This window comes from Etheostoma spectabile, chromosome 10 (assembly GCF_008692095.1).
Source record: "Etheostoma spectabile isolate EspeVRDwgs_2016 chromosome 10, UIUC_Espe_1.0, whole genome shotgun sequence".
Lineage (NCBI taxonomy): Eukaryota > Metazoa > Chordata > Actinopteri > Perciformes > Percidae > Etheostoma > Etheostoma spectabile.
The window spans coordinates 9247165-9260578 of record NC_045742.1 but is presented as its reverse complement, the minus strand read 5'-3'; the positions used below and the strand labels follow the sequence as shown (position 1 = coordinate 9260578).

Here is a 13414-nt window from a genome sequence, read left to right as displayed (position 1 = left end):
GGATTTCACAAATTTCAGTATGACATGTTATGATGTAAATCGTTTAAATCTGAGCATGCGCAACTCACATCTGCACTCGACCAGAGCCGGTCTGGACTCGACTCTTATCGGGTATGACACGTTATGCCGTAAACCGTTTACATCTGAGCATGCGCGACTCAAATCGCCACTCGACTTACATAGGGGAGTGACACTGACCCCTCCTTGCAGACGGCAGACAGGCAGAGACAGCTGACTTTAGCTAAATCATACAAACAAAGCTGTGGTTTTCATTTATCTGTGCTTCTTTTTTTGTCTCTTTTATTGACAGTTTAACCAACATTGTGTCTATGTCACAAGTTATATAGAGAACATAGAAGTAGTTATAGGCCTACGTAGCCTACTGATGTACAATTTTAAAGTAGGCAACTTTACTTGAGTATTTCCATATTGTTTACTTTATACTTTTACTCCACTACACTACTGAGGCAAATGTTAGACTTTTTACTCCACTAGTATTTATTTGATACCTTTAGTTACTTTGCAGATTCAGATGAATAACACAAAATAAACAGATTATGATATATTATATTGGATACAGATAAGACTTTGTTAATCCCTTGGTGATATTCAAAAGCTTTGGTACAAACAGCACTAGTAAAAGTTACTAAGTGTATTACTGTGCTTTACTTGAGTGTTTCCATTTAAGGCAATCTTTAATGTCCCCTAACCTGCTTCTTTAGAAGCTTTCATCTGTATTGTGTTTATCAGCAGATAGCGTTTTTATATACTTTTTTATGAAATAGTTAGTAAGGTAAATGTATTAACAATATCCTGAAAGTTACAGTTCGTAACAGTAAATTCTTTAAGCTTTACATGTTATTGCAGTTCTAGATACATTGTGTACATTAAGGATCAGGGGTCCTTTGCTTTATTACTTTAGTATATTGTTATACCTGATGAGAGTTATCAAGTCTCCAGTACACCCGCATCAGAGGCCCCTGTCATCCCAACTGGCACTGGTTTTGTGTAGACATAGTCAGATACATTAAAGTTATTCCTAATATTGGCATAAACTTTTTATTTTTCATGTACCCATTTATATACTTTTAATATTCTTTGAGAAACCATTGTTGTGTACCAGTCTATGACTCAACATAAATGTAATGTTTGAATAAAGATATTGTTGTAATTAGTGTCTTTCTGTACATGCAAGTATGCACAATAATGTATATGTGTCCCAACCCCATCTGCTAAAATATTTACAGGTAAACTATCCCTGTATGGTTAACATCCATTATGTTACCGTCTGCAGTGCTTCACCTAAAACATCATATGGTTTATAACGCCACCTGGTGGGCTGCTTATCTCACAGCACTTTAATTTGAAAGAGCTCTTTCCTCTTTATAAAATTTACATTAGAAAAGTTAATACAGTGAATCAAATGCAAACACAAGCTGCTCTATATACTTTATTGCTGTGTTTATCGTTTTACACTCAATGGAATGTTTAACTTTGTTTGGTGGGCCGCTCCAAACACTCCCCCTCCCAATATCTGTTACCAAACCAAAGATTTAAATAGCAAAAACAACTGTAATGCAGTTATATACACAACACTATAACATTTTAAGGTAAAGTCACTCTCACAAACATATAGGCTATACTGGTCCATTTACAAAATGCTTATTTATATATATTTTTTTGTATATAAGATATAAAACAAGAATAATGCACATTCTTCAAAAGGCAAAGGAAATATGTTTTGTGTAAATGCAGAAATGTGTGTGTGAGATTTCTGTGTGGTGGCAACAAAACAACACCCAACAGCCATTATTACCAAGTGTATCCACAGCATACAGAATAATAACACATTTGATAGTGTTGTTCAGGAGATCTACTTGAGGAGAGATACGATCGTAAAAGAGCAGAGTACCATCATCCATGTAGGATTGTAAGAGACCGTAAAATTATCATATGCAAAAATGAAATGCCTACATATATTTAAATATATGCTATTTGAATGTTGTTTTGTATATGGACATTAGGTGTAATTTAGACTGGTAAAGTATTCAGGCAATTTGTCCCCTTTCAAGTTTAAAAATGTAAAATCTCATACACTGGTCCAAAGCTTATTTACATAAAACAATGAAACAGTTCATATATTTTTGGATTATATTCAGTATTTTTCTTATGTTAACAAATCCCATGAAAAAACTGTACTATTGTTGTCAACAGAATATTAAAAACACATCAATGAGCCTCACTGTTGTACTGGGTGATATGGTTCTTTATCACCATAAACATGGTCACTGTCATTTATTTGGAGTCACTGTTGTGCCACAGTAAATACTCAGTTGAGCGCCAATTGTGTATTAATCCGCAGCAGAAAATATTTCCAGCAAATGCACTCCTTACTCCTGTTGGAGTGGGGCTTGCTAAAAACTACAGTGCCCATCTGTTTTAGGGAGTTTAGTGCTGGGTGCCACAGACAGTTTTGGGAATTTGGGAAGTAACACATTGTTGATTTCCAATATTTTCATGGGATATATATTAACATTTACAAAAATGAAGAACATCACCAGCCTTAATCTTTAAGGATGGTATCATAAGTGGCACAATTCCGTGCTTATGTAGGCAGTTTGTATGATATATTGCCTAATAACACACTTACTCCAAGAGGTTTGACTAACAAATCTTTCAACCAGTAAAAAATATATAACAGATAGAGCTTTGATGATGTAAACTGCAGACAGTCTTGCTTTCTTAGTGTATTTTCTAATCTTGTTTTTTAATTAACTCCCGTCCACAGGCTGTACTGTACATAGGCATGGCACAAAATTAACAATTTGTATTCTTTAATAACTGCTGAAACTACACCCTGCCAATCAATTAGATAATATTTAACCAAATAGGTGCTGCAGAGTAATGTGTTTGTTTGATACATATGACTAGCATGGACATGGTAAACATACACACTGTGGTAGATCTCCTCTATCTGACTGAACAAGCAAATTTTGTATTATATGTGATCGCACACTGACGGCCTCTCCTCTGCAAATATAGTATCAGATTCATCGAGAAACTTTATCACTACATTTTGACTCTAAAACACATGTAATCAGATTCTAAATGTTGTCTGCACGAATGTTGTACCTGTCATACCGAATACAGAGTAGTGAAAATCTTAACAACTGAAACACCCACACTGTGTTTTTCAAAGGAAGTTTTGCCAATTTCTTCAAAAATACAAAGTCTTCACTTTGAAAGAAGCCTAACAGCAAAAGAGAAGTCTCTTTAAGTAACAACTGAACAAACCTACAACTGTTTGAACACAGAGGGTGGTGTCTCGTCCACTATTTGACAACTACAGCTGTAAAGACAGAGGTGATGAGTGACTGTAACTACGGTGATGGCCAACTAAAACGAGCCCACCAGCTTATATATACAAACTCAAAATATCTTGTAATGTGCTCGACAGATCTCAGGCAGAAGAGGGAAGAACTACAGTTTTATTGTAGATTACATCTTGTACTTTGCAAAAACAGTCCTGGTGGTGTTGTTGCTTTTATCTTGTCTCACTTGGTCCATGTGTGCTGTGTAGCTGAAGGTTTAGGCTTCATACACCCTGAAAAAAAAAGCAAAAAAGCAATCGGGTTAACGTTTTCTGTGATTTCAAACTTTTATTCAAGATTGACACATGTGACTACCTTCTGCCAGCATCACTAGCCTCCTCCAAGGTGTTTTTCTTTAGTCTCAGTTTCTTATATTTCATTTGTTGGCTTTGTAGATGTAATGTGCAGGTGGTTTTCCACTGCATGGTACCTACTCGACTCGCCTTTTTTGGTTTTCCATTACGAAAAAAAGCCCCTGGTACCTGCTAACAGGTACTTTAGTACTACCTCAGTCGAGGTTCCAGGCGAGCAGAGTCGATACCAAAAGGTGACGTGAAAACCTGCAGATTGCTGATTGGTCGGAGAGAATCGTTGCTAATCATTGCGTCATCAGCAGACAAGAGTGCGGAGTGTCCTGAACAAACATACCATTTTTAAATAGTTTAACATCATGAGATTTTTAGCTATTCTCTGCACTAATTACAGGACTTTATATATATTTATATTTTTGGTTGTAGCAAGCCGCAGAACTATGCTGTGGTCAACTGAGGACGTAAAGACTTTTTTGTGTCTGGTTGCGGATGAGTGGATCCAGTGAGAGCTAGATGGGGCAACAAAGAATGAGAAGGTCTACCAACAGGTCTCTGAACTGCTGTCCTCACACGGCTACAATCGCACTTTCCAACAGTGCCGGGAGAAGCTCCAGAAGCTGAAAAGTGACTTAAGTGGAAGGACATAGATTTAAACCTCATATGACCCACAGAGTCCCCGTGGAAATGTTCTCTTGTACTGAATCTCTGCCGTCTTCACAGAGCTTTTTGTCTGTGGCTGACTCTGACCTCTCCACATGGTGGAGGGATGTTGAGAGTAGAAATTGGAAGAAAACAAATCAATAAAGCTTCCCAGAGAGGCCACTGTGCTCGGACATGGTCTACAACTCAGAGTCAGCGATAACAAAGGCAAGTTGTGTGGTGTGTGCATCATGGTTGTGCTTAGAGGAGCAAAAAGGGAACTATAATAGGAGAGAATACATAGGTTGCTAACATCAATTATGAGCCTTTTAGTTTTGTGTCATGCTAAATGTGTTTATTACATAAACTCTGGCTGTGTAAGGGCAGCAGAAACAAGCTGTGAAAACAACATTGGTATGGTTTTAAGTTGATACGATGAATGTGTTAGCAGAAAGTTGCCTTTAAAATCCACTTCAGCTCTGTTTTTGGTCTCTAATTATTTAACCATTTAGCTGATAAATGCTCCACTACATTTACCAGCTAGTCGCTAAAGAAAGACACTAGAAAAGCTCTGAAAAGCTGAGGGGAACAGCACAGTCAGGGGGAATGCTGTTTGTGCTTTTGTCACTAAGAGTGACACTCGTATTTCACACACAGTTATTTGATCCATTGTAAGTATTGATTATAGCCACTTTGAATAATAATACGTGTTTTCATCTGTAGCAGGATTAGGTATTTTTGTGGACTGCATTCTGACAAGAGCTAACTAAGACAGCCACAACAATATTTATGAGAATATTTGGACAACACCACTCATTCACTCCTTTGTCTTTTTGCCTATGAGAATTGTATTTTCCTCTTGTAGTCTTGGGCCTAGCCTTCTGAGGAATTAAAAGATTATTACCTGTGCTTGTCCTTCCAGATACGGAACCATTTGACCAGGTTCTTGGTGCTCTGAAGTTTGGGATGGAGACAATACTCCTGCCCTTTGAACCGAGCCACGTTCTCCATCGTCACACTGAGAGGGCGAGCAAAGAAGAGGAGACAAAACAAAAACAACACAAACAAATAAACCCCGGAGATGTTAGAAAGTAAAATCAAAATATAAGAATAAAAAAAAAAAACATTCATAATATCCTGCACTTCCATTCAAGTTGGTAAAGACTCCTGTTGCTTCATGTAAGCCATCTTTTTTGGGGGCATTTGAGGCCTTTATTTCCACAGGACAGATGAAAACAGGAGGAATGACATGTAGCATACATAGACCGTTAATATGAACGGTCTATGGTAGCATAAACCCGCAGGTCGGAGTTGAAACCGCAGCCGCTGCGTCGAGGAGTAAACCTCTAGATGCGTGCGCCTGCTTTACCAACTGTGCTAACCCAGCTACACATGTTGGCCATCTTTTAAACAAGTTTCACAGCAACACAATAATAACACCAATGTGCTCCACATAACACTATAGCAGGCCAAAATGTCACATATTCACTCATAATACAGTGGCATCAGAATCTGCTTGCTACTGAAGTATTTAGAGAAGAAAATTTACAGATTAAGCAATACACATTTGACATTTAGAGTGCGGTCATTGGTGGTTAAAATGGTTTAATCAGGCTGAACAATATGTTTGGAGAAATAGACAACCATGTTATACATAATGAACATTATCACTACGGTTATTGTTTGTCTGTTTTGGCAGTGTGAAGTTAAAGAGAATACTGATCATATTTATTCCCTCTCGGTCCGTTGCGTCTTGTCTCTGTGTTGCAGTGTCTCTGATAATTGTACCTTTATTTGGTTCTTAGTTTTAAGAGAAGGTTGAGAACAACTACAGGAGCCAACTTAAAGTTAAAGGTTTTTGTATATTCAAAAGAACTGAATCAAGTAAAAATGCTAGGGGTGTTGAAAACTCTGTGAAAGCCCGTCTGAGTAACTTGAATAGAGACAATCAAGTTGTTTCACCTTTGACATGTTTTTGCCCCATATTTGAGCTGCTATTCTAAACTTCTCTCAATAACATTTCCACAGTTAAAGGCCCTCACAATTCAAAGGATCAACTTGCACAGGGCGGCCAGTTACTTGGCAATGGAGTAATATTATGGAGCTGCCACTCAACAATGTGACATCTAAGCTCATTGAATCAATTGGTCTGTCTGTAACTCTCTGCTTAAGGCAACGGTAGAGACAGTCTGCCTGCATGTGGCATATTCAGGCCAAACAAGGGAAATGTGGGAAAAACACCCAGCATGCCATGGGGCCTCTCCATCCCGGGACACACTCAAAGGCCCACCAAACCATGAATGCTAAATAAGTTTACTGGAAGAGAAAAGACTTGACTCTCAATAAAAACACGGCATTCATTTGGTATAAGGATTTAGGTTGAAGAGTTTAGCATCTATTTTCCAGCTCATTCGGTTGCCATTTTGTGTGGCTATTGAGGGGCTGCTGTACATGCCGTGTTATGGAAGAACTGAGCTCTGAGTGTGTGTTTGACAGAGAGAAAGTGAAGTTGCTTTTGTATGCATGCATGCCAATGGACTCTTATCAGCAATGCTGAAGTTATAAACACACACCCTGAAAGTTTATCCATGGCTGCTCAGCAGAAGAGGAACCTAATTACTGTGTTAATATGAGCTTTAGTTCCTCTTCATTATCATTCACCTGGTCAGCTGAAGTGCAGCCACTGGCCCTAACATGGTAAGCAAAATGTTTCATAAGCACGGGGAGAGGAAGGAAATACTGCGAGAGAGGTCAAAGAGCAAAAGGGAATTGGCAAGGCAGCTTCATTTCTTTAGCACATTTCAGCAACAAGGTAATTTAAAGTGCTTTACATTAAAAATTGAAGAGCAGTTAAAAACTATTAAAAACATACATTAAAGAGAATATAACAACTGCTAAAATACTCTACTAAATTTGAAATTCATGGCTTTTACATGTAATAGAGTATTTTTATAGTGTGGCATTAATACTTTTACTTAAGTTAAGGATCTGAATGCGACTGAGACAGGTATTACAACACAGGGAGAAGATGAGAGGCAGCAAGAAAATCAGAAAAAAACCCTGATAAAGGGCACCAATAAGACAAATAATGAGTAGTAAGAATTAAAAAACGGGTGAAAAAAGATATAAAGTAGATAAAAGACTGAATGACTAAAAGAAGAAAAAAAAGAAAATGGAGAGGAAGAAAAGAAAAAGGAGAAACAGGGCCATTTTGTGGCTCCTAGCTTATATGTGTAGTTTAGTAGTGGTCGCTCAGAATGCCAAATTGAGAGCTGTAAGCCAAACGGCTGCAACAAAGGCCAGAGGAGGACTCTCCCGATCATTTCTCTCCTATGCTCTCTTTCTTTCTGTGGCTTTCCGGAACCTGCTGAGGCTCGTTTTTCACTGGGCACCAGCGGCCGGTGGCCCCCCATCTCATGCTAATAGAGCAGCCTTAAATAATGGCTGTGTGGCTGGGTAACACACACTCTCACAGACACAGACCTCAGAGCTGAAATAGACCACTTCTAGCACTTCTCATGAGTGTTGTTTTGCATTCACACAAACACGCTTATTATTACTCATGATTTAGTCTCCTATTACCAGACCAATCTCTGCAGAAAAAGGCTCTGGGTCGTTTGCATTTATTTGAACCAATCACAATCGTTGTAGGCGGCGCTAAGTTCTGGACGCAGCGACTGTGCCTCTGCAAAATGGTCTCGGGAAGGAACTTGTTTTGGTGGAACATTTTCACCTCACAAAAGAAAAATGCCACATAAAATATTAACTGTTAACACACAATAACGTGAGCTATTTAAATTAGCTGGAAACACGGTAAATGTTCTAACTTCTATACCGAAAAGATTCAAACTTTATATCAACTTATGTCACTTTAAAGGTTGTTTACTTTAATAATAGTAGCCCGTTATAAAGCATCAACTTTGATACTCCAGCCCATGATTTGTATTCATTATAAATGAATCTGTCTATTATTTAATTATTTAAAAATTATGTTTTGGGGCTTTTCCCTCTATTATGAGTGACAGTGGATAGACTTGAAAGGAAGAGAGATGGGGGATGAAATGCAGCAAAGGGCTCAGCCAACATGGGGCAAACGCTCTTACTGGGTGAGCTAGAGGCTGCCCCATCTGTCTCTTATTTGTTTGATTAATCGATTAGTCCTTTCACAATAAAATGTAAAATAAATAAATAGTGAAAACTGCACATTAAAACTTCCTAGAGCGGCATCTTCATATTGCTTGTTTTGTGCGCTTACAATCCACAATCTAAAAATAGTTATCTTATCTTTTGACAATACTAAAATTTATAGGATCAATCCATGCAATCTGATTAAACTACTTCCTAACACACGCACACGCACGCACAAATATCTGTGTATTTGCTATGGCATAGCTTTTATATCTGTCCACTTATTTCTGTTTTGATTGGCCTTCAGAGCAGAGCCAGTTGGGTTTGGACATGGCAATCTCTTAAGGGGACACTGCATTGGTTTATATTCATTCATTCATTGGAGACTTTTCTAATTATAACCTCTATGTGCCTAACCTCCACCTAAAAAAACAGGTCTTAACTCTGAAATGTATTGATTTACATGGCACTGACTTGCATTTTTGAACCTAAAATGCGATATGTCAAGTCCATATTATCACTTTCTCACTGCTGTTACTGGCTGCACGATGTTATGTACCAGCAGGTGGCGGCAGAGATTGGGCCTTGAACAAAAACGGACTCCAGGGAAGCTGACATAACATCCCCATCCCCATCTGCTTTCTCTTCATGTAGCTTTGACATGAATCTTCAAATGAATTCCACACACAAATCATGGCTTACATTTCTAGCTGCTGAGACTTCGTCTCCACGAGTTGACCTACATACATACTACATACCGCATATATAATGTTTAAAGTGCTAAGTTTATTTAGTCAAAGTCGTTTGGCTATCCAGGAGCCACAGGATACTTTGAGTGTGTTTGGATCATGTAACGTGATAACTAAGACCACTTTAGAGGAAGAGGCCTATTTATCTTACTGCATTCCACGATGGCTCAAATTGAACATAATAGCTGTCTGTTTGCTCTAGCTGTGATTTTATGGGTCAAAGGTCAGATAGAGAGGGAGAGAGTAGGTGGACAGATCAAACAGACTGTAATTCACAAAGCAAGCTTCAACTGTAACTGACACTGCAGTTTGGGAAGTTATAATATAAATATAATACTGTTGGGATGATAGGTAAACGTACATTGTTTCTATAAAAGTACCTTTGTTATTTTTTGTATGATGTAATATAATAAAGATGCATGTGAAAATGACGCATATATTACTGCTACGTTTTGGTTTGGAATCTCCGGGGTTTGTTTTGCAGTCTCAACGGCTGCAAACGGAAACCTTTGGCAACACAACACTGACGCCAACGTTGAGACGTGAGATTAAGCTACTAACGGTACCATGGCAACTACCGGCAACGGACGGAGTCAGCATGCTGCTTGCTGTTCACCCTGCACGCATGCCCAATGTACGAAAATGATCATGAGACAATTGGTTTGGGCGTGTTAGTTAAAATGGATATTAGTTCTTCTACTGGAACTAAAAACTCTTATATGCACGGAGATCGCTTTTGGCTCAAAACTCCGCTTAAAAACCAAAACAAAGCAGTGTAAATGTAGCCTCAGATGTTGCACATATGTGTAAAACATCTAACTCAACCCTTTATTAGATTGTCATGTAGAAAGTGTTTGAAATAATAATAATAATAATGTAATAATAATGTATACTTTATTAGTCCCGCAAGAGAAAATTACAGTTCCGGAATTCTGGAAAGTTCTGGAAAGTGGTGTTTCTTTTCCCTCCACCTTTCCATTCTAATAAATAATGTCTCCCTCCTGGCTACAGGGTGCCTTTAAATCATCAGTTAATCATCACACTGTAACTCCTCCTAAGTGCAGACGGCAGGATGTTTTGATTATACCTGGACGGCGGCCAAATATGTTTATGGTCAGGGAAACGTCACAGTTGTTTATCAGTATGTGAAGCGGATATAAATACTGTGATATTGTAGTGCATTCCAATACAGGGAGAAATAAGGGAAGAAGAAGTAAAAGAGAAAGGGGAGGAGAGGAGAGGAAATAAGAAAAAGGGGTAAATGAAAGGAGAGGAAAAGATGGGTCCTAGGAAAAGGTGAAGGGATCAAGGAAAAAAAGCGTACAAAGGATGAGAAGGACAGAGGAAATAGGGTAAAAAAAAAAGGAAATGAAAAAGAGGTAGAAAGCCAGTAAGGAAAGGGCAGAAGTGGACATACAATGAAGTTACCTAGAATTGGGAAAAAAGAATGAAGAAAAGAAACAAGACAATGAAAGTCTCACTCACAATATCATCTTCTCCTGGCAGAACGGGTGTTTGGGTTTAATCTCCAGCTTCTGCACATCCTTGTATCGGATCTTCGGCCCTTTTCTGGTGCACCTGCACTTGTAGGCTGTCGAGAAACCAAACAAATGCAAAAAATCCTCAAAAGTTACATAATGATCTTGCGATACTGGGGATTTCAAAGTAATGGAAACTGATCGTGTTGTGTGACAGATTATTGAAGTTAGTCTCAGTCACTGAACACTGAAGTGAAAGCGATGTTAATTCTTTGTGACATTTGACAGCAAAATTGGCTCCTCAATTTTTAAATCGCACACTGATGCGGGTGGATTATCACAGCCAATATTTTAGTCTGGTGAAACATCACGTGCTTTACAAACACGGCTTCTTTCAGTCAGCGCCTTAATTCATGTATTTGTAGAATACAGTACATGTTTAAAATAAGATATAAATTATAGCTGAAAACAGAAATAAATGAAAAATAGTGTGTTTGTGTGTGTGTGTGTGTGTGGAGGGGGTCAATTTGCATGTAAAAATGTGCTTCATTTCTCCTCAACATAGGTTGTGTGCTACTTAGGAAACTTAGATTTGCACGTCAGCAAAAAAAAACTGATTTACTATTTCATCCAATGCAGCTCAGATGATTTGATGAATTCACACTGAAAGGATTCAAGTTAAGCAGAAAGAGCCTGTGGCTTTAACAGAAAAAAACACACTTTTTTTATGCTGCTTTTCTATCAGACTAACCTAACCCCATTAGGGATGGATGCCTGCACCTGAAGCAACATGCAGTCACACTTTATACATTTATCGGTTTCAGTCCAACATCTTCTTGGTGTCTAGTTTTCTAGCAGCTGTGACTTAACGCGGCAGAAAAAAGGCAGAGGGAATTTAGTTTTGCTGGGTTGTATATTTGTGGTGGGAGGTGACGACCTGGATAGTCCAAGGTTTCCTTCATCCATCATCTGCTATCTGTCCTCACCGCCGGCCACTAAATCTGTTTCGAGCCCTGTGACGGTGCCAACATTCAGCACAGACACACCAGACAACAAAAGCTCTGAGGTTAATGTATTCATGTATATGGTGGGATGGGGGTTTTGATGGGGGTAAAGGGATTCAACACTTAAGTCTACGGGAAGAGATGGGGTCTCCTTTCTAAAGGCATGTACCTGTTTACTCATGTATATTATGCCATCTAGGTGATGGCAATAATGAAACACTGTATCTCAAAATGTAAGCAACTTTGACAGCTGAATGTAAGTGGATGGTTTCCCCTTTTTTGCCCCAAACTACGATGCTATGTAAGTACATTTAAGCAATATGTGCTTTTCAAATAGCTAATAAAGACTAGCAATGCCCCTGGCTTACAGACATATAGTTTTTTTAGAAACAAGTCTTCCACTGGGTACAATTAAACTTTTAGATTGGTGCTGTACAATGTGTTCCTAATAAAATCTGTTATTCACAACAATGCTTCATTCCCCAAATCCCTTATTGCCCAATGAGTATTGGCCTTAAATTCTTTTCAGCTACATATTGTGAGCTTCCCTTGCACTGCCAGACCAGACACACAGAGTCCAAGAGTGGTGTTCAGGGTGTAAAAATGTTTGTGAATGCTAACTTAAGGGCTCATGATGAGATCAGATTTTTACAGTTGTATTCGTCATCACACTTGAGTTTTAGTTGATTCATAATGTTTATGGATAAAATAAGGTTATGAAAAAAGTGGTAGATTAAATGTTATGAGATCGGATTTACAGTAAAATGCATGCAGCATGTTGCATATTTGTGATGCCAACAGAGTAATTTTGTGAGCAGGCAACACACACCACTGAGACACTTTAACTAAGCTGTTCTTTTCACAACCTGTGCTAGGAATGTGGGGATCTTTGGCATCAACTCTACTCACGTTTCAACCTCTGGATGGAAAGACTGATTTTACACTTAATTCCCTTCATGCACACATAACAATGCAAATAGGGCGTCAAAAACCCTACAGCATATTTGTTATTTAGTTACATTACTGTCACTTCGATGCCACACAAAAATTACAAACTGAAAATGAACAAATAGAAAATGAACAAATAGAAATCCTTTATGTTTACCTTCTGCACTCAGGACGTATAAGGCCACCACTAACAAAAGCAGCACCGCTGAGCACCGATGCATGTCTTCACAAATAAAAATGAAAAAAGTTCTCTAAAACCAGCTCCTAAAAATCCAAGCACTCGAAAACACACGGGGAAAAAAAAAAAGTCAATACAAGTCTTTCGATGTGCAAATAAAATCCACTTGCAGTGACTGTTTGGAGAGCAAAACTGAAGGAGCCGCTGAGGGTTTCCTGTTTTTGGAGTCCCTTTGAGTCTAGCGCTGATTGTGCAACTCTGTGCGTCCCGAGCGCTTGGATGAACCTCCAGTCAGTCGTTTAGGTCTCTCTCTCGCTTGCTGCGGGTCCGCCAGCAGCTCTTTTAAAAAGCAGCCCGCTGTCCCCTTCTCATTAATATGCACGGCCAGACAGCGAATCAAACACTTGTGGCCTGCGAGGGAGAAGTGGAGAACATGGAAAGGGAGGGAGAGAAGGAAGAAATAGCCTACAAATTGTGTGCTTGAAAACGAGGGTGGAGTGACGTCTGATTTGGTAGACGGTGTTGGCCGGTTCATGTTGACATCCCACTGTTACCGTTCGGCTTCTGTCCCGGGGCCTGTTGCACGAAACCAGGATAAGGGATTAAGC

The 13414-nt window shown here is 38.8% G+C and overlaps 1 protein-coding gene across 1 annotated transcript; it reads right to left on the bottom strand.

The window, feature by feature from the left end:
• Positions 1-1437: 1437 nt before the first annotated feature.
• cxcl14 (chemokine (C-X-C motif) ligand 14) lies at positions 1438-13253 on the bottom strand. The gene is made up of 4 exons (XM_032527941.1): positions 12786-13253; positions 10684-10789; positions 5226-5339; positions 1438-3604 (listed from the first exon to the last, which is right to left on the bottom strand). Exons 1-4 carry the CDS (start codon positions 12847-12849, stop codon positions 3589-3591), a joined length of 300 nt encoding a protein of 99 aa, XP_032383832.1. The 5' UTR covers positions 12850-13253; the 3' UTR covers positions 1438-3588.
• Between the last annotated feature and the right edge of the window lie 161 nt (positions 13254-13414).

Bases quoted from the DNA above. Each gene is read 5' to 3' on its own strand.
- cxcl14 (XM_032527941.1), bottom strand. From the start codon at position 12,849: ATGCATCGGTGCTCAGCGGTGCTGCTTTTGTTAGTGGTGGCCTTATAC. The intron at 10,790-12,785 runs GTAAACATAAAG...GTTTCTCGACAG, and splicing joins ATACGTCCTGAGTGCAGAAG to CCTACAAGTGCAGGTGCACC. The intron at 5,340-10,683 runs GTGAGTGAGACT...TCGCCCTCTCAG, and splicing joins TGCCAGGAGAAGATGATATT to TGTGACGATGGAGAACGTGG.